The 22,514-nt window shown below is 37.1% G+C and overlaps 1 protein-coding gene across 1 annotated transcript in view; it reads right to left on the reverse strand.

Annotated features, from left to right (window-relative positions):
* Positions 1-20,083, reverse strand: part of LOC131067542 (uncharacterized) — a 92,462-nt gene extending 72,379 nt beyond the window's left edge. Inside the window, exons 1-4 of the mRNA XM_058002599.2 lie at positions 19,845-20,083; positions 19,645-19,761; positions 14,727-14,941; positions 14,123-14,266 (exon numbers count right to left, since the gene is read on the reverse strand). Coding sequence (XP_057858582.2) covers positions 14,123-14,266; positions 14,727-14,941; positions 19,645-19,761; positions 19,845-19,929 — 561 coding nt within the window. The 5' untranslated portion in view covers positions 19,930-20,083. The remainder of the gene's footprint in view (positions 1-14,122; positions 14,267-14,726; positions 14,942-19,644; positions 19,762-19,844) is intronic.
* Positions 20,084-22,514: the final 2,431 nt, after the last annotated feature.

Raw genomic sequence — 22,514 nt, forward strand, 5'->3', positions numbered from 1 at the left:
ATACAAATTGCCTTTCCCAGAGAGATCGATTCCTCTTGCCTGGCAAATGTGGGATAAATGAGATTCTTTTTTATTTTAATCTTTTAATCTCCTCTTTATGAGTGCCATGTACTTGAAGTGAAAGGGGGCATTTAATATTTATAACACATAACTTTATGTGTCCCACTAAAGTTATTAAATAACAATAAAGTTAATAACTTAATTTTAACTTTATAACTCAACTTTATTGTTAAATAATAAATATCACCAAATAACTATTAAATCTCCAGTCGGTATTAAACCATTACCACCGACATAATGTCGTCCAAGAATTCACTGGAAATATTGAATCACTGACCTAGCCACTAACTTACTATAAATAGTATCTCAAAAACACATCAAAACACGTCAAAATCGCTTGCAACTGAAACTGCCTAGGCCAAATATCCTCAAGATCCCTTTAATGTCCCGATTAGCCTATGGGACCATGGAAAAATAGGCTAACAACATCATATAGCGAGTGCTAGAAAGGGGACATTACAATTTAGAGAAAAGTTCATACCAAGCCCAGCAGAATCACACTCATCATGTTCCACCCTTTTGTTATCTCCATGTGTAATCTCAGTGACAGTGGAGCTACTACTCCCACCGGATATATCATCACTTCCAACATCATTAACTCCATTAATTTGTTCAATCTTTATAGCTCTAGAAGTAGCTTCTTGTGCCTCTTTCCCTACAAATGCTCTATATAGCTGCCTTGCAAACATGATGGCACGGTCTTTACCTAAAAGCAATTGCAAGTAATATTATTTTATCACTTCAAGTGCACGTCTAAGTGTTTGCAAACTTGATGATGAGACTACATCCCTAGGCCCATTTCGTCTCTCATCAAAGTGAACTATCCAAATGAGGTATTCAATGGATTTATCTGCAATATTAAAACAAGCTAAGGTTTGCGCAACTTCTTCCTCCACTCGGTACTCACCCTCAAGAGCTTCTCCAAGAGGAGTAACCTGCTGAAAATCATATGTATTCGCTGCCTTTTCCTCATGGCTAAAAGTTGCACTTTCCAGTGAATCTTTCTCCTCCACTTTCAATAGTTCAAACTCTTGATGTGCTTCCCCGTCATTATTGCCAATGAGATATGAGTTTTTTCCTCCACGGCTGATTTACAATCAGCATAATGCTCACCTGCCATATTTGTTAAGGCAACAATCTCATGGCTGCAATAATAATCTTCATGTACTAACTCTACCACATGAAGTTCATCCACTACTCCTGTCACCTATTGGTCCTCGTCATTTGTTGCATCTTAGTTGATGACGCCATAGAAGATAGGATTTCAGATTGAGCTGAAGAAGAATGTGACAAAACCAATTCTATACCAAGCTCATCTACCTGATTTTTAGCTTCACGTAGTGCCACTTGGGTAGTCTCTAGGGTGTCCTTAGTGTTCAAGACTTCAATAAGGGTGTTTACTTCTTCTTCCTTCTTCTGCAATGCCTCTAAATAAATCTCTGCAAGATTGAGGAGATGATCTCGATCCGAAAGAAGACGTAGATAATCTGATTTCATCGTTTTCATCCCTCCCTTGATCACCTGCAAATGTGAAAATTCCTCTTCGAGTGTAGACAGCAATTATGTTGTCACTAAATAAAACATGGCTTGTTATGTTAACTTGGCATGTAATGGGTAATTAGTTCCCGTAGGTAATTGGTAGTTCTGGCAATTGGCACCTCCACCAAAGGACCGAGTGGTATATATTCTGGCAAATTATTTGGGAACGGGAGGGATGGTTGAACAGATATTTCTGATGTGATTGTACTATCCATTACTGAGCAATAAAGTTATATCATTCTGCCTATGTTACTACATAATGTTGTTTATGTTCTGCGCATACTTGAATTCTATGTTTAATCCGTGAAGTTAGAACATATTCACCGTAGGGAGTAAACATTTTAGCGCCATTGCCGATACGAATTCCGGAGATCAAGATGGCGGCAGGTGGTAAACACTAATGGGCCGACCATTCGAGCAGCAGTTGATAATTACTGAAAGTGATACACATGAAGAGGTCATGTAGGAAGAAGCACGGGAGGATCAACTAACGGAGAATTTGGTGGCTCTGTGAGAGGTCTTGGTCACCCAATACGTGCAGAGGGAAGCTCGGGAGAGAGTGGTCCCTGAAGGTACGGTACGTGGCAAACTCACAGACAATCTTGTCGTATTTGCTCTTCTTGGGAACATTCCGAGGTTGTTGGCACATAATCTCATAGAATGGCAAGACCGGAGGGAAGAAACTAGTCGTGAACGTCGTCAGCAACAAATACTGCAGCAGTACGAAGAACGGAACCGTAGAGAAGAGGAAGAGAGGGATATGAGCAAACGTCATACCCTTAGCAATTAATGCCCCTACGTCCGAACAAAGACCGACGGCGTACTATGTAATGTCCCCTTCTCCGCAGTGATCAGTTTAGTTGGCCGTTAGCCTATTTCGGAGGCCCATAGGCTAGTCGAGAGCAAAAATTAGGGTTTCCTATTTTCTAGGAGGATTCTTTGGTGTTTTCAAGGGGTGTATGTGGGAGTTTGACAGTTTGGATTCTGGATTCCTTCTGGGTTTTCAGAGAGCTTCAAGATGGTTCGACATGCATCTGCATCAGGTGACTTTTTTCGGACTTACTATTTTTAGTAAGTGCGATAGCTACTCAGAATGTGGTTAAAATCCCTTTGAAAACACTTACTATTTTTAGCAGTATGCTATTTTTAGTAAGTACTATGTTTAGCAGTTCTATTTTTAGCAGGATGTCAGCAAGCCTGTTCAGATGGCTATTTCCAACAGGTCAATTTGAGCAGTTGGTCTTCCAAGCATTTTTTGGTACTATTCTTGGCAAGGGTTCTTCAGCTCAGTTCAGTGACTATTTCTGGCAGGGCAATTCTCTCAGCTTGTTTCCCCATATCCTTGGAGCTTGTTTTGGCAGGTTCAGTATTTGATGAAAATGGTGTTTTAAATTAAATTATAACTTAAGGCAAAGGTTGGACGATTTATTTTAAAGAGATTGCTTAAGTTATATTGATATCTAAGTCATTTCCTTAATTATTTATTGGGCAATTTATTGTTGAGGAAAAATACTTTATAAAGTGAAATATTAATAAGGCAAGATGGACGCCTTATGGAGAAATAAGTTAATTTTATAATATATTTCACTTATCTACCTTGGATGCCACATTATGAATTTATTGTCATTTTTATAAAGTATATTTGCTCCTATGAGAAGGTCGATTTGGAGAAAGGAGAAATGAAATGTAATTTCAAAATAATGTGAAGTGAATGTTCATTTGGGTTTGGCATTCATTTGGAGGGAATGTGAATTTGAATTTGGAGACACAAAGTCTATAAATAAGAGTGTTGGGCTCTTGTTTTTAGTATCCAAGAATTTTTTATAATGAAATGTTGTCGAAATGCAGAGTGAAAGCTTCGGGGAACGCTTACCTCCTAGCCATAGCTTGATTTCTTGCTTCCAATACAGCAACTAGTCAAGCCAGAGGCTGCTCTTCATTCAAAGGAGTGGATTGAAGATAATGTCGCAGATTTATATATTAGATTTCTGATTTTTGGGAGTGCTATAGTGTGTTCTTGTTGCTAGTCGCGGAGTGTGCTGAAGTGGATTTTGGGTCGCAGGTCTCAATGTGTCATTCTCCTCATTCTGAGTATTTCATCTATCTTTCTTTATGCTTTAGGCGATTCATTTTGCAAGTTTATAGACCTTAAAATGGTGTTTTGGATTTTATTTTTGCAAAATCGTACTTTAGCTAGTCGTACCAAGTGGCTGAGTGCTTTGGAATGCGTGCATAAATTATTGGGGTCGGTTTGCCATGTTTTGTTGTCCTAGGAATGATCGTCTACCTCCTAGTGATCATTTGCTTTCAGTTTTGTGTCATTTGGTTAAGAATTGGGTGAGTTGTGAGTGTTTTAGTGGGATTTGGTGTTGCTGGTCTATGTGTTTTCAGCGTGCTGAGAATATATCAGAATTAGAGTTTTTGGTGTTTGGAGTTGGTTTTGAGGTGTGTGAGTTCATTGGCGTGAAGAGAAAGGACTTGGTTTCATTTGGAGCTGTTGTTCATGTTATTGCACTTGGTTCATCACTCTTATATGGTATGATTCATATTGTAATGATGGTAGTAGTACTAACAACAGTTTCTATTCTTCTTTCTTGTCTCACTGCATAAGTGGAAGAGGCTGGCCTTGCCGCCTATCTTTGGAATAGTGATTTCCCTTAAATTGTAATCCATATTATGCATTGTAAAGCTGGTTAGTAGTACTAACAGCTATCTAATTGGATTATTGCTCTTAGTCCCACTGCATAAGTGGAAGAGGCTGGCTTTGCCACCTATTTTTTAATATTGTAATACTGTCCTCCCGCTGCATAAGCGGTAGAGTTGATTGTAATTTCATTTCTAGTCCTCCCGCTAAACAAGCGGTTGAGTGATTGCATTCTTCAGCTCTTTAGCTTGTCCTTGGCTGGTTTACCGCCAAGTGATTGCATTGTTTTCATTATCCCGCTGTATAAGCGGAAGGGGCTGGCTTGCCGCCTGAAGATTGTAATCATTTTCAGTTATTGGCATCTAACGATCACCTCGACACTGTATGCTCTCACCCTCCCAGATTGGGCTCTCGGTGATCAGAAAGTGGAGGGTTACTTTCAGCAGGATTTGGTTTTCATTTGTTAACCATAACAAGTGTTGTGTTGAATGTAATTGTGAAAAAAATTTGGGAAAAATTAAGGGGGATATTACATACTAGTACCAACTAAGAGGTAGGCGAAGGATCGGTACGAAGGTCCCTACGTATCAAAGAACAAAGTGAGCAAAGACGACGGCTAAGGGAGATTGTTGAAGGCCCGAAGAGTCCGGAAAGGCAAAGAAAGAGTTGGAGTGTGAGTTGGAGCCGTAGTCGGGAGAGGCAGAAACCATGTACATGGAACCAATTGGTAGAGGTTGCGAGGAACCTACCACTTCCAGACATAACGGAGAAAGATCTCGCCAACCAGGCCACTCATGTTGGTCTTACCCTTACGATGTTGTCCTTGATGTTTGTCGCTCCAATGAGTTTCATTTGGCATATGGTTATTAAGATGACAGGTTGGATGGTTGACTCTTTGGTTTATGTGCAGATCCTACGTGATGACTCTTTGTCCACGGGTCATTTTGTTGAGTATATTCAGCTATGATGTGATACACTTGGCAATTATGACTTAAGTCATGATGTTGTCGAGTTGTCCCACTTGGCAGTTGGTTTTTTACGAAAGTTACTTTGATAAATGTCATTTCACTTGGCACGTGGGCAGTTTATGATGTTCGTAGAACAGGTTTTAATCACTGCTTTGTTGGCACTTGATATTCTTCGGATTTGAAATATTATGTTATTCTCTTTGGGGCTCGCATAAAGGCTATAGTATCATATTTCAGTTTTCTTTTGAAAGCAACATTGAACCCTAGCCGCCATATATCATTCGCAGCTTCTATCAGACAGTTTTTCGTTGGTACTATTGATATGGTTTGTTATATTTTCGTTTAAAAAGATGCACAAGTGAATAGTGGACTTCGAGCTGAAGATGAACATGTGCCATACAGGTTTTTCAGTCTTTTTATTTGACTTTTGGCCAGCATTATCAGGTATTTTCGTGTTAACAAGTTAGGCCAAGATTCAGATTATTGTTCATTGAAAAGCTTAACAAGTTTGAGGTGGTTAACAAAAATCAGTTATTATACCAGTTCTTTCCGTTATGAATATTGAGCTTTTGACAAGGAATTTTTTAGAGTTTTGTAAAATGCATATTCATATAAAATGGTAAATGATAAAAAAGTGTTATGAGATGTATCTCTGTCGTTTTTCCTTGGGCCGAATATGAAAACAGAGATGAGGGTCTGAAGGAAGTTTGAACAGATTATTGTTAACGTTCTTTAAAGGAGTTTTTTTGGTCTTTGAGTAGTCACAAGCTATTGTGGTATTTTAATATTGAGGTTTGACAGTTTATGATATTGATCAACGGTATATTTTACACCTGGTTTAATTGAAAATGTTTCCTGTTAGTTGCTATCAATCATGATTTTGGAACTGCAGTTACAATGCAATTGTAGGGTCAGTGTTGAGAGCAACTACTCACAGGGTTTTAAGTTTGTAAGGTGTTGAGCACAGACTCCACCGGGGTTCATTATTTTTGAAGTTGTTTGAACTATGGTTGACATTTACAATAAGGTGTTGAGCAGAGACTTCACCATTGTGATAAGTTGATGTTTTGAGATGGAATAAAATTGGCAGGTTACGAGTGGGTTTTTATACCCCATGAGGGTTTTTCCACTCATGAAATTCTTGTGTTGTGTATTGTTATCTGTGAATCTTTGGTCATTATTTTGTGTTCATTCAATTGGTCGGGCTCTGATACATAATGTCAGTCATTTATCTGCAAATTATTGTCAGTAAAATCTGTTATGTTCTTTGCATGTGAAATTTTTGTTTCAACTGTCAGCTGCAATAAAAGATATGTCATATAGAGCATATGTAGATCGTTCAGTAAAATTAAATTGAACTATCTTACTTTGATTTTGAAAGGATTGAATACTTTCAGGATTAGCAGTTCTCTAATTATTCAACTTAATGCAAACCTTTTACTATGTTAGAAAATCTTAAAAAGATCTTTCAAGTTTGCCTAGGTTTTAGAGTTGAAATTTATTGCACTCTGATTCACCCCCCCCCCCCTCAGAGTGAATCCACTTCCAACAACTCACTTGACATCTAGTGACAAGTCTGGAACCAAGTTTGAGAACAACCCGTCGGAGCACTCCGAACGTGACGAAGAGGTAATACGAGACCTTGAGGGTGAGGATGTTGAAATCTTTGAAACCAATCTGTATAGAATTGGGAATCTATCTCTGGTTGAGCAATCAAAAATAGGAGGGTCGGAGCCGAAGACATGTTGTGACCTATTTCAAACATCACCCCATTGCAAATGGGGACCCCCTGTTTTTGCTTTTTAGGGTTTTGCGTTGGCATCGCAACTGCTAATCACTAGTCTTTTGGCAATGAGGAGTTAGAGTTTTTGAGAAATCATCTCGACCCAAATAGAGAATTCATGGTCAAATCAGTGTTTGAACGTTGTCAAAGTGCTTAGAAGGTCTAAAGGATGAGGATCGCAATTGCTTTGGGTCATTTCTGACATCTTTCTATTTTTAGGAATTTCTACTTTTTTGTTTTTTTCTAAATTTAGAAAGGTTTGTTTTTGGCACTTTGAGCACAATCCGGGAAGTAGCTTTTTTGGCTTGCTTTTTGCTTTTTTATGCTTTTTTGAAAGTAGAACCTAGGTTTTGTACCTCAGGTCATTTGGTCAATGCCCATGTCTTCAAATTCGAAAAATTTTGCATCTAAGTACAAAAAGCAAGGTTATGTTTTTTTGCTTTTTTGTGGAATTAGGGTTTTGATCCTCAGGCCATATCATTTCAGAATTGAAAATTTTGGTCTTTAAGGGTAAAAAGCAAGGTAAAAACACTAATTAGGGTTTTGTTCCAGAAGATCATTCCTCGGACCATATGATCAGTACCCATGTCCTCAGAATTGAAAAATTATGTCTTCAAGTACAAAAAGCAAGTTAAAAGCTCTGCTAGGGTTTTGTTCCAGAAGATCAAAGCTTCAACATGGCAGATCAAGACTTAAGCATGGCAATAGAAGAAAGGAGGAGAGCATAGTAAAGAAGAAACTCAATGTCCAATGATGCTGAAAATCCGCCTAGGTAAGGTGGAAGATATGTTTAAGCAGCTGCAAACTCCAATCAGCATGGTGAAAGGTATAGCACAAAGCACATCAAAGTCCGACCTACACTAAGGAAGGATGTACAATAGCAAGGAAGTTTTGAACTCCGATCTGCACAATGGAAAGGAAGGTATGAAGAATGCTTACGGAAGGTGGAAGTCTACCTTATGGTGGACTGTCCAAGGCTCTTCAAAGTCCGCTCAGCCAAGGAAAAAGGATGTCCAAGCATGTGCCAAGTCCGCCTTGGCAAGGAGGTCTCCAAGTCCGTCATGTCTGAATCAAGGGTTAAGTCCGCCCAAGAAGTAAGATTGGAAGATTGTCTAATGAGACTCCAAGTCCGCCTTCTCAACACTGTCCATCATGATGCAAATTCCGACTTAGGCAAGAGAGGAATGGCAAAAGGTTAGCAAAGTCTGCCATATCTAAGGTAAGTTGAAGTCCGCCCTTGGTCTAGCACTCTCCAACTCCGCCCATGCACAAAAACAAATTGGCCAACAAGTAGCAAACTCCTACCTACAGTTAAGCAAGGATGGCAAAGGTTAAGTAAACTCCGATCTGTAGTTAAGTCAAAACCATGAAGAATGTCCACACTGGTGCCAAGTCCACCTAGCATGATGAAATTACGGCTAAGACTATCTAAAGTCCGCCTAGGCATAAAGAATATGCCAAAGAAGTCTAAAGGTCGCCCATGGCAAGACTCCATCCAAGTCCGCCTAGGCACATGTGAAGATGGGCAAACAAACTCCTAACTCCGCCCAAGCTTGGAAAAGCACATTAAAGACATGGCATGGAACTAATAAAGTCCGCCTTGGCCTATGAAGCTCCAAGTCCGCCCAAGATGAAAGGCATGAAGCAAAGATGAACATGGCAAGCACACATCAAAGTCTGCCATGTCCAAGGGCATTCAAAGTCTGCCTAAGCATGCAAGAGGTTTTGATGGCAAAAGATTTGTAAAGTCTGCCAAGAGAAAGCATGATGGCAAGACTTCATCCAACTCCGCCTAGGCAAGGAAAGGTGGAGAATTTTCGCATGACAAAAGAAAATAAAATTTGCTAAGGTAAATTGCATAAAACACAAGTTGACTAGGCATAAATGGAATATGTGATGATGCCTAAGCAAGACATTAAAATTCGCCTATGGCTCAAGGGTAAGGCATGAAGACAATCGACTTGCCATGTTGAAGAGAGAAAATGGCTAAAGGGAAAAACAAATTTAAAAACAAATTTAACAAAGTAGCACATGAAATCAAGGGTCAAACAAACGAACGGGTTGGAAAATAAAAATTTGACACATGAAAAATGCCTGGGTGGAATTTTCCACAAAAAAAGAATCAAATTTTGACTGTGTTGGAGAGGAAACAAGAAGAAAGAAGAAGAACAAAGAAGAAAATAAAGAGGAGATGAATAAAATTCTTGTCCAAAGGTGGAGTTTGTTCTATTTAGCACAAGCCAGATTCAGAATTGAGGGCAAAACCACAGACAAAGTTCTTTCAAGCATAGAAATAGCCAAAATCTTGGCTAGGTGTTGAAGGATCCACATGAAGATGCCACAAAATACAATTGACTAGCCAAAATTTCGCTAAGTATGGGAAAAGCTTCACAGAAAAGTTCCAATTTCCTTCATTGTGGCGAAGGCACAAATTGGAGAATCAGATTGTTCCAAGTCAACATGTCCAGGTTCAACGAACCTGACTTATCCAAAAGCTTCTAGAAGGCACACTTCACAATGTAACAACCTTTTATTTTATTATTGGTTTATATTTAGCAAGAAGAACAAGTGTCCTCGATTGTAATTTTCTCATTGGTTGAGGGGTAGTTAGTTGTAACAAACCCTAATTAGGGTTTCATTTTGTAATCTCGACCGTTGATTTGAAATCAATCCTAGCCATTGAAGTGTAATTGAGGAGCCTATAAATTGAGCTCACCCCTCATTTGTAAAGCATGGGAGCATATTGCAAAAATGTTGAGATAAGTAATTGTTGCTTACAACTGCCAAAGTAGTAAGTAATGCATTGTTCGAATTGATGGTGATTACCTCTCTTATTTTGGAGTTGGCATGGTTCTTATCCCTCATCATAGTTTAGATTTTATTCCATGTATGTTAGATGAATGAAAGATTTGATAGTTTAGATTGGTGAAACTTTTTGCTCATACTTTTGTTGGATGGATGATTTTCATTCAATTGTAAAGTTAGCCTAAGCTTTTGATGTGGATACTTAATTTCTACTTTGAGTAATATTGTTCAATTGTTGGTATTATTCATGTGTGAAAATCTTGAGCACAACCTTAGAAGATTGCACATGCTTTGCATAGTTGTCCTAAGTGTGGCGAAACAAAGTGTTGTTATTAGTTTCACCCAGTCTTTACCGTCTCTTGAATTCTTCGGAATAGATTAGAATTTCTAAACCTTTATCTCCTCTTCAGTTTTCTTGAAATCCATGATCCAAAACTCAAACAATAAATCTCCATTGTGAATTGAACGAGCCAAGCGTAAGTCCCCCTTTTATTTCAGCATACATAACCAAGGTAGCTATCCAACACAAAGTCACCTGTTCGCACATATAGACCTTGGAGTCGCCTTGTGGTCTTGCTCGCAATCTTGGCACAAGTAGTGATTTTGTTCAAGAGAGGATAGAGTATCCTTGGATATTTTAATCTAATGTTCGGTAAATGATAAAACAAACACCAACAAGACCCCAAGGAGGGATTATAGAAATGAAGGTGACCAAGGTGCAGACGACGCAGAAGGTGGACGCATGGAGAGCTCCCGTGTGGCTGAGGATGCAACAGAAGCACTGAAACGCGTAGAGCAGAACGGTCCAATCTGGTCAAACACATACAGTACCTTCCAGGCAGCACACGGTACCTCCCAGGCGAGAAAAATAGCGTACAATCAAAACATCCCGGACAGACAAAAGCTTCCAAGATTCATGGGAGACGAGTCAGAGGACCCCGTACGGCACTGCAAAACATGTATAACCATTTGGGAGGCAAATGACCAAGACGACCAGGATTACTGGTTGAAGGCATTCCCGACCACCCTTCAGGGGATCGCCTTTGACTGGTACACAAACCTCGACGCCCAACACAAGACGAGATGGAGCAATCTAAACAAGGCGTTCCAGGAGGAATTCAAACTCCTGAGGGATGATAATGAGATCGTGGACGAGTTATACAATACAAAGTAAGGTAAGGCCGAGAGCGTACAGGCATACAATTGACGACTGAAGGAATTACTGAACAAGATGGAAAACCAGCCAGCTGATGGACTGAAGAAGCGGTGGTTTGTCAAGGGATTGATTCCCTACCTCAGAAAGAAAATGAAAGTTGTCCCTCCATCCTCGTACGCTGACACCTACAATCGAGCGATGGACATTGAAAGTGAGAGAAAAACATCCAAGGGGAAGAAAAAGCTTAGCGACAATGATAGTACGGAGGAGAGCAGTGATGGACAATCCAAAACCGTACAAGCCCTCCATAGAGATATGATGCGGATGATAGAGTTGAAGGCAGAGAAGGATAGTGGCAAAGAGGGTAAAGAACTTTGGTGCACTAAAAGCAAAGCATAAGGTCATACCAAGGGAACATGCCCAAGGAGGTCTTGAACTTCCATTTTGATCGCCTGAATATCCTTCATAAGAAATTGGAGGAAAATACGACGATTTCTTCCGGGAAATCCCCAGTGAAAAAGGCATACAACTCCTTTTTCATCAAACTTATTAGTTTTCAGTTGGTTTCAAGCAGTTAATTCCAAGATTGCATTAGCGTTGCTTGTGGACAAGCAATCTTTGGGAAGGGTGGACTGTAATGTCCCCATTTTCGGGTTCTCTAGCAATGCAGTTGTCGGTGACTTACTGGGTTTGTGTCAGCTTGTTCAAGGAAGTAATTTGATGTTACCAGAGACCTCAGATGGTTTAGAGGAGTCATATAACGCTTTCAAATGTTATTTCCAACTTCCGGTTTGGGCTCCAAGATTCTTGGAGGGAGCATCTATTTATAGCAAGTCACCCGATTGGCTTCATTTGTGATTATTCTTCATCGGGGTCACTCCAGTGTGATCAGATTTCAATTTCGATGCTTTTCGACACATTAATAGCTTATTTTTTAAATATTTTACTAAGGTCACAAAAATTAATTAAAAAATTTATAATGCACCTAAGTGTGATAGCTCATCGGAACCAGGGGAAGGATTTTTAAATCTTGGAAGCATAAAACAGGGACCTTGCATGTCAAATTTTCATTATTTTGATGAAGAGGTCATTTTCAAAGCTAAAAAGGAGTTAAATTTATAAAGTGACTTTATAAAGGGGTACTTGGGAGACATAAGTTAACGTTTCTTTATATTTATTAAAAGTGTCTCTTAAGTTGATGACTAAAGTGGGGAAATAAAATAAAGTAAAACTTTTTATCCCACATTGCCTGGAGAGAGGGATCAACTCCCTTTGAGAAGCTATAAAGGCAAGGGTGAGTGTCTCATTTGGTATGCTGAATATGATATATGAATTTAATGGTCTTCTGGAGAAGATAGTTCTTGCTGGTTTGTGAGGATGAAATCCCTCATGAGCAACACTTCCTACGTTATTGAAAGACATAGTCGGGGAAGTTCAGAGTGTTTCCATACAGGCAACACCATTGAGCTTACGTTTGTGGTGCAGACTTAGAGACTATTGTTAATACATTATCTGGAGTCTGAAGAAGATGATTTGGAAAGATTTATTCTGAGTTTATCCAATATTCATGCTTGCTGACCCATACTGCAGTATCATTTGAGTCGTGCCTTGCTGTTGAAGCCGCGCCAATGAGCAAAATTCATCACTAGTCTGGGCGGTGGAGTTTGGGAAGGAGGCGACTGGGTTTTAGAGGGCCAAACAATGCATATTAGCTGCTCCTCGTGACTGGGTTGTAATCATTGTCCAATGTCTAATGCTGGCCGCACCATATAAAGGTATCATTCACTATATTGAGGCCAAACACACTGCATATCACAACGGGTATCTTGGGGAGGAGAATCATGCATCAAAGTGAGACATTCAGGACTGGAACAATACGTTGCTGCACCTCTTTCATAATCTGAGTACTGAAATTGTATTTTTGCCATCATTTGGAGGAGCTTTTGGCGTTGGACATACTTGTGAGTACTAATTTGTAACCTCCAGATTTTCTAGGTATCATTGGCCTAGAAATAGACTGGATTTTTCTGAACTGGGTTGTCAAAATATTGTATTAAATCTGAATATATTGGCAGTAGGAAAAATCTGGAATTTTCATTGGAAAAAACATTGTATTTTGCCAGCTATTCCAATCTATAGAATTCTTTTTCAGTCTTCGTTGCAAGTTCTTTTTCATTTGGTAATTCTTGAACATTGCAAAATTAAGCACATTCAAACCGTGCAAACAAACTCCAAATTATATAAGGGTGGACATACTATGGTATCAGAGAATGCATGCAAACTGTTTGACAAAATTCCATTGAATGTAAGGTCAAAGAATTAGACCAGAACAGGGGGTGCCATTACATACACCACGAGGGACGCTAAAGGGACTCCTAGGAGTCACTTGGACGTCTCAAGGACATCCCAGCATCCTCCAAAAGTCCCAAAAAAAGGAAGGATGTCTCCTAAAAATCCCTAGAAAAGGGTGCATCCTAGAAACATCTCTGGGATGGCTGGTGTGGTGGTGGAGTGGTAGGGGACATCCCCTCCAAGTCCCCATGTCTCGGGGATAGCCCCATCCAACGAATGTGGGGATTTTTTGGGGGGCGGGATGTGTCTGAATGATACACTAATTATTTATTAAAAATTAAAATTAAAATTAAAATTAAAATTAAAATACAAACATTGGCTACTCAACTCGAGGGGGAGGAGGATTGATAAAATGTACATTTTTTTTACTACAACACAATTTTGACACACAAGGAAGAAGTTTTATGTCACACTATAAAATTTCAAATTGGGTACAACACAAATAGACCGTTATCTATGATGATTTTATTATTTGGTCTACAGCCATGGAAATAATAACCTTTTAAATACACTATGTTGAAACTGCAGTTTCAAATTCAATGGCAATATGCCAAAACTCGTCCTCAGCATGATATATCTAGTAAGTTTAATAATACTCAATAGCATACAGAGAGTATTTCCAGAATCTTCCTTCGGAAAAGAATTAAAATCAAATTATGAATTTGAATCTAGTTAATCATCAATCTAATGAAATATATCATAATTGAAGTGTATAGCTCACAAACATGATGTTATTCTATGGCATGAAAAGGTGATCAATGACAAATTATCACATGTCTAAATTATTTGAGATTTGTAAATGACGGCCAGCTTACAATGTAAGATTTGATCCTCTGAAGCATCAAGTTATTCCGTGAGTAGTTTCCTGGAATATGCATCACAGCAGCATTGCTAGGAACAGCTGGAAAATTGCTGGTGGCATCAGTCAAAATGAAGATATTACTTTTAGGCATTGATACCTGTAACAATCTAAACATAAATAATTGATGTAAGTATGTGCTTTGCATAAACGTGGTATCCATTACTCTTCTCAAGAAAAATGTCAAAACAATTAAAGATTCTGTCACTGCAACATCTTGTCCTGTATACCTTACCTTAACAAGACACCAAAGCTTCATTACTCTTAAACAGAATACAAAATTAAAGCATGTTTCAAGTGCCATGCCTTAACACATTGATCAGAATGTTATACACTTCAATTTGGAAAAAAAAAGGATAAAATCCACACCAATCTTGTGCAGTTCATTTTTCAAATATCAAAGTTTCTATGGACACTGCGGTAGGAAATCAAGAATAATTAAAGTTCTGTCCATGATAATCTACCAGGATTACCCCTTGGAATCAACAACGATACATTTTCCTTTCAAGTACAGAAATGTATTTCCCTCTAAGGAGCAATTCTCTATAAGATCCAAGTACCTTGATGAAATTTGCAAACACATTCAAAATTTCCATAGACCTTCCTATCTTGTCAAATGTAGTGTTCCCCACTGTCACATTTGTTGATGCTCTCTGCACAGAAGTCTGTAGAGACTGGTTGTAGATAGCAAAGACAGAGACAAAGGAAATTTTTCTATTCACAAGAGTCAAGCCAGATAATGATGGCAGTGGCCGCTTTTTTATGGCATTAAGACCTGCACAAATGGAAATGATAACTATTATGGATTTGGTCGCCCCAATCAATAACAACAAAATATACAAGTTCCCATTACAATAGCATGTTCTGTGCATGGTCAGTCACACTTTCAATATTGGATTCCAAATTAATTAATTAGCTAAAAAATTATGGATTTATCATTTCAAGCAATTGTTGATATAATTCGAAAGATTGGTAATTCTATTGATCTTGTCAGTTTTAGAACAAATTCTCTAAGATAAGAGTAAAATAGATGAGAATAATCTAACCATTTGACTATTTTGGGGAAATATATGATTGATGGTCAAGGACTATTACTGCTCTGCCATCAAAATCCTAGACGTGTTAATATGAATTTCCTTACCAAAAAATGTCTGCTTTAGTTATCTCGATTTTAATAAGGTGTGGGTAAATATTAAATTGCACTTGTGACAACTGTCAAAACTATAACTTTTATGCAGCTGTGATTGTCAGCTGCCAAATTGCTAGTGTATAAATTGTATCAATTGACTGTACATCAAAGAAATCTTCTATATACCTAATTAAAATGCCACTGCAAGTACAACTCCAAGTGCTCATTTAGCATAGAATAAAAATAGAACTGCTATCAACCAGATATTACCACAGTAAACAGAACTAAGAACTAGCACTAGACATATGCGTAAGTTGGAATCAACATTCCCTTCTTCAACACTCTTGTTTTCTCTTTCCTATCAGTCCATCAGTTAGCCACTAAAATTTTGATTTTTAGCTTAGCATGAACATTGAATGCATCGTGCTTGAAAATGCATAATTATGCACATGTGAGAGGGAGGGCACTTGCAAGGAATATCAGGCAGGCATGGAACATTTGTGCAGGAAACATGGGTGCAAGGAACAACAATGTTTTTAGTACCCTATGAAATTGCTTTCAGCTAGTAACCATTTCATTCTTGCCGTGTTATCAATGCCAACCAAGTTTTCCTTCTTGTCTAATTGCAAATTCATAATGTAATGGTCTATTTGTTCAATTAGCATGTTTGTAGATTGCTCAAGGATGAGGTATGCTGAATAAAGATGATAAATCTTCTGATAATTTGATGGCTCTAGCACAGAAAAAAGAAGTATGCAATGTTGAAGATTTGACACTGAATGCAAGATTGGCAATTGTCAAAGAGAATTTCCCTAACATGCCATCTGAGGGGCAATATCAGCACAAAGTCAGCGCAAGGCAAACGAAGACGAGTCAGAAGAAGCCCACTTTTCTAGTGGCTTAGTTGTTTCAAAGTTCTGCCTAAGTATGAGAAAAGATAGCAAAATCATGAGAGAAGTGTGCCTGAGAGTAAAAGATATCCAAATTGAACTAGGCCCAGTGCAAGGCAAATGAAGACGAGTCAGAAGAAGCCCACTTTCTAGTGGCTTAGTCGTTTCAAAGTTCTGCCTAAGTATGAACAAAGGCAGCAAATTCATGAGAGAAGTGTGCCTGAGAGTAAAAGGTGTCCAAATTGAACTAGGCCCATGATCTAATAAGTAGTGAACTCAAGTCAAAATCACGCCCTGGCAAGATGAAGAGCAAATCTATAGTGTTGCAAGTTTGTGTTGGCACAACAGTAACAAAAGCAGGCCCATTGCTTCAAAAGTGGCAAAGATGGGTGAAAATTTGGCACACCAGATTAATTTGAGATAAATATCATAATGGCAGGATTTTACAGCAGCCAAACCAGCATGAAATATAGCACTCAAAGTGGCCAAGTCATAAAGAAACCACACTCAAGTAAAGAACGCATGAAAAAAAAAATTGAAGGTGTGTGTTTGGTGTGGCTTTTCTACCAACATAGTCTGCCCAACTTTATAAAATATTACAAGCTCATGTAAAATCACACCCAGCCACCAATGACAAAAATTGAAAACATAATAGGCACACTGTTATCAGTTCTTTGCCACCCATTTATTGCCCAAGAGCGATTTTGTTATAGCAAGCTTAAAGACAAGACTAATCATTTAGGCGTGCTTTTTGGTGGCATTGCCACTCTTAGACTCAGTTTTCAGCACCCATGTTTGAAGTTATAAGGAAAACATCAGATGCAGGCCCTTCTAAGTCAGTCAGTTTAAAAGCATAAAACTGAACTATAAATGCATGCAAATGCCTTTATGAAGGTAGCTATTCACTGTTCAAATTCACCATGCAATTCATTGCTGCTGTTCACTGCAGAAACAAAAGGCTTTCACTCTTATGTATGCATGTCAGCAAAAGGTCTTCAGAAACAACAGTAATATTTCAAGGGTTTTAAGTTCTCATCGCAAACAAAGTATTCAAATGGTTGTTGAAAGTATTCAAATACAGAAGGTTGGAACTCTATCAAACCTAGGGATTTATTGAGATCCTTGAAAAGGTTGAAATTTTCCAAGGTAGAGGGTTCCAAATTCAGAAAGACTGACCTATCAATATTCCATGGTCAAGGTTCCAATTTTAGAACGTAAGTTCGTTGGCAAGGTTTTTCTCTAATTCATTTTTCGTTAAGTTTCAATGACTTCTAGGAAAAACTTTACCAAGTTTAGAGGATTCAGTCAAATTTACAAGTCACAGTCATTCTAGACTTTCAAAGATGACTCAAGTGACAAAAGTTGCCATTTTTCATAAAGGATGGATTTGAGCCTATTATTAGGATTTCATTTTAATCATTTTTTTTAGAATTAGTTTGTTTTAAAAGAGCTGTATTTCCCGTTTCCTACAAATTGAGATCAGGTTGCTTTAAAGTGGAGCTTGACTGGAATAATTTAATATCATTTTATCCTTCAAAGATTATTGTTGGGAGCTTCTAAATAAGTGCTTTGAGCACAAATTGTAATGAGAATTCATGTCAAACTTATGATGAAAAACTTTTGTTCAGTTGTTATTCAGTAATTGTTAAATCTATGTTTCTAATTTTCTGAAGTAAACTGAAAGTAGATTTTTTGGGTCAAACTTCATATTGGCAAAATTTGTCTATTTATATTGTAGTTTTAAATGCATTTAACTATTTCTTTATGAATTAATGTGTTTCTTGTTTAATTTTTTTTCTGTTGGTAGAGATTTACTGGCTTCTAGTTTAGTCAATTAGTATTCATTTGTGTTTTTCCTTCAATTATGTATTACAATCGGATATTCTCTCTACTTTAGCCAATTTGAAGTTGAGTTGTTCATTTATGCTTGATAGTTTATCCTCCTTTAAATCTGAAAACGGAGCATGACTACTAAGGATTGTGTGCTTGCATCTGCAGCAAAAACATTGTCAATAATTTTCATTTGATGCAAAACGCCATCGAAAGCTTGTAAAATGTGCATACTTATAAATTCTATTTATATTTTTAGGTTTTAAGTTTAGAAAGTCTCAGGGAGTTTCCCATTGTAATTGAAGAACTGTTCGACAGTATGTGCTGTTATGTTTTGTATTTAACAACAGATTAATTAAAATGCTAACAAGTGTGAGGAAACATAGCAGTAACACACGAGAACATTGCAGATCTGATATCAATGACCAAGATACCCTTTACGAATCATGGACAGTCAGCATGGCTGTTTGTAACAGCCTTGAGTCCTGGTTTATATAGAATACATACCTCATTATAAAAGAGCTTTTTGGTGTTGATAACTTGACCATATTCAGGATTATCATGTCGGATGTAGTTGGAAGGGCTATTTTGGCACTCCTAGTTACGGCTATTGCTTCTTTTGAAGCAAAAGATGAGTAGTTAGTTCTCTTTGATGTCTATGCTTACCATTTGTGCATAATGCTACGTTCATAGTTGCTGAAAAGTATGTACAATATTCATGCCTTACATCGTACAGGTAAAAGATGTACCTTTCTACTTATGCAAGCTAGTGTTTTAAATGCTTCTATGGTTAGCATTAGTGCGAGGATGCTCAGTGCTCTTGTATGGTGCCTCAGGTGAGCACTACTCGAATACGAGTAGGCAATATATTGGCAGACCTTTTTTTCGTGGGCTATGAATGTCTACGAGGAACTTGGACTTAAACTGGTCGAACCCAACATAAGCGATTGCAGATCTCAGCCATTCCATGGTATTACCTAAATTCTCCAACAGTGCTCCTAGAACTTCCTCCTCTGGTAGCGCAATTTCAGACTTGAAGCTATCTTCTCCGAGTAACTACGTATAAATCCATGGATGTCATCTACCCACAAGTCCCAATAAGTGGCTCTCATGCCATTGTTGTGATCTTAGACAGATCACTGTTGTGACCGTGTAACATTCTGAGTTGGGACTGAAAAACTGAGGGGAAAGAAAAGAGAATTCTGCAGACACAAAAAACCAGTCTCCTGCAATTGGAACTGTAGCTACTGAAAAACTGAAATAGTTTAATAGTTTCACAACACAAACTCTTAGAAAAAAATGAAATCTGAACATCTGGGAGATTAATGAAACTACTGAAAACAGGAAAACTTATGCTTTTATCTGAACTTCCTTGTTGGTTTTGATTTAAACATCTTCTGCTTAGCACGGAGGTTATGGTGAAATTATGTGAACAATAAATGAATGAGAAAAGTCGTATACATATGTAGTATGAGTGATACAATGAGTCCTTGAGATAAACTACCTAAACCATCCAGGAAAATAAAGAAAAATGACTCTAAACTAAGCATTTGAATCCTGATGAACCATTATATATACATTAAAATCCTTATTGAAAGTGTGGAAGGCGAAGGAAAGAGAGATTGTGACCTTGACATTGGATGCGATTAGGTAAGCCCTGTCCGGCAGCAGGGCCTAACGCAAGATAATGGAATTTCTGCTGCCTTCCTCCGCTCTTTGAATTCCCTATCCGCGAGAGCTCAAAACCTGCAATCAATAACATATAAGGATGAGACTCGGATAATTACAAAATGCATGATATAGCAGAAGGGAAAGTGGGCGATGAATACCTGAAAAAAGTAGTGTCATTATAAAGATCAAGGCAAGATATCTCATACACTTCCATTTCCATTTGCCTTTCCCAGGGTAAGCCATTGCTGCCCGCAACTACCTCGGCTGCTCCTGTCACTTCAAATTTTCCAGGCATAGAACGGGTATCATTTTCAAGGCTTAAAACCGAAGTTCAAAACAAATTCAAATATACATTTGTGTACAGGTGAAAAGCTTGACATGGATTACTTCACATCAATGAAATATTATAATTCAATAAATTATGAAATAGAAATACTATCTTTATAAAATTAGTGTGCTTTTGAATTCAATTATGTATTTTTTTTAACATTTAGGATCACATTGAATGATTATTCTAGGGAGAGGAAAGTTTGAAGTATAATGGTGATGGGTAGAATTAATAAGGCATTTCGAAAAGCTTATGTGGTTTATTCTTAAGTGATTCATAAATGATTTTAAATAATTTGGATTTGTCTTTTTTATATATGAATCTAATATCATAATAGAAGATATCTATAATTCAGTGTAATCTTTAAAATATGAAATTATATAAGGATAATAATATTTAAAGATATCTTTAGGAAACCTACTAGATCAGTTTGACCAAGTTATCCTACGTTAAACTCTTAAATAGGTTAGTTTTATAAGTTGGAGTAAGGAATCAAAGGGAACATTCTCATCGATGTAGATGGTCTATATGTAGATGTGTTAATTGACCCTTAGAAAGCCATACTATGTTTTAATGGTTTATCCTTGTAGTCAACTATGAATTGATTACACATTTAATGTTTTGAAATATCAAAACAAAATGCAGTGTCAAACAAATTTGTACAAAATCCATCCATAATAGCTAATAAAAAATGGTAGAAACTTGAAACTTCAAATTTTAAATTTTGTTGAATGTACAGAAATAAGAGTAAATGGATAAAAAATGGGGACAAATAAGGATTGAAATGAGTCATGTTAGCACAAGAGTGTGTCACTTGTCAATATGTAAATGTATTAATTCATTTCATCGAAAGAAGTATGAAACTAAATGGGAATCAGCATGGTTATGCAAAAATTACCATAACATATTTCCCCCACTTTGAGTGTGTGCAACTATAGCATGAACATGTATTTTAAAGTATATAGACATCCTCAACCAACATGAAAACTAAATATTTAGACATAAAATTATATGAGGTCCATATAAAATTATGGACCAATATTGAATTCTCTATGTATTCCTCTCTTTGATATGAGTGATCTATAAGAACTTCTAAAACAAAGAAAAGATACACAATGAGTCATGCAAATAAAAAAAAGCACTACTACAAATCATGTATCTATGAAAATAATAAGTAGAGAGAGGAGGTTATAAATTACACGTATATAATATGGTCTACTTAATGTTGGTGATATGGTGATGCAAGAGCATATTAGGGTTATGCTATAAGTATCAACCAAAACTATATTTATTATAATTTTGGATTTGTGTGGCGTAACACTTGTGTTTCCAAGTGTAGGGGGCAATTTATCCTCTTACAATATTTAAATTCAATTCTTTTCTTTTCCATTTGGATGGAATCCTTGGAGATCACATTTGTCATTGATTCACTTGTTTATGACACTTAGTGGAAGTCAAAGAGTTGCAATATCTCATAAGGGTACTTGGGATGGTGGATCTTATAAATGTCATTATTATTTAATATAATGTTTATCCTTATCTATGTTTATATGTCTATATTGAGGTACCTACCTATTGAGAAATTGTCTCGTTTAGAGCATATTGCATAGTCTTTGATGACTATGTCAAATTACAAGTTAACTGCCTAGTTACATTGGTTTATTGTTGAATGGTATCATAAATGGAGGGGGTTAGAGGAGAGTTTATTGTTGACTCCTTAAATTATACCCTTAAACACCATGAAGAGAGGAAATCATATAAGGATAGATAAAGTATCTGGGAGTTACATTCTTGGTTAATTGACTAGAATCTTCAAGCTAAGAACCATGTTTAAAGAAATTATAAAAGGGAGAGTCGAGAAAAAAAATGGGATAACTTATTAATTATTTTCCTACTATTTTGGGGAGTTGGGATCTCAAGGTTAAAGATTGACTTGAGTTAAGATCATAGTTGCTTGTCTAGGAAGACAAGTTTTTCTTATGGGAAGCTAGTGTATGACTCCATTTCCAATTTGGGTTTTATTAGAGTTATATATGTCCATTTTGTAAGGGATAAGTCTATTAATTTTTTCTTCTAAATCTAATCTAATTTTATTTTAACTATGAAATGTAAATCCTAAGGTTTCTCTTATGTATGCTCATCTTGTGAGGCTCAAAATTGGCAAAAAGAGAAGATTTAATTTATGTTATAGATATAATTTTTATACCACACTTGGAGGGTCTTAAAATAAGTGAAAATTTGATTATAAATTAATAATATCAATTTCAAAATTATCATTTAAATCTATTCCAAGTTGTGGTTTAATTGGTTGTTATTTGAGTGACTAGCATTAATAATTTTTTCCTTCCATGTGTTAAGTTCTTAATGTCGTTTTGTAAATTAGATTGTATTTGTGATTTGGAACCCTTTATGAGGGTCTTGGTGAAGCGTTTCAAGGTAAAGGTTGTCATTATCTTTTGATTATCTACCCTTGATTGTATTATATAGTATGCTTATGGTA

This window comes from Cryptomeria japonica, chromosome 10, assembly GCF_030272615.1.
Source record: "Cryptomeria japonica chromosome 10, Sugi_1.0, whole genome shotgun sequence".
In the NCBI taxonomy this organism is placed as follows: domain Eukaryota; kingdom Viridiplantae; phylum Streptophyta; class Pinopsida; order Cupressales; family Cupressaceae; genus Cryptomeria; species Cryptomeria japonica.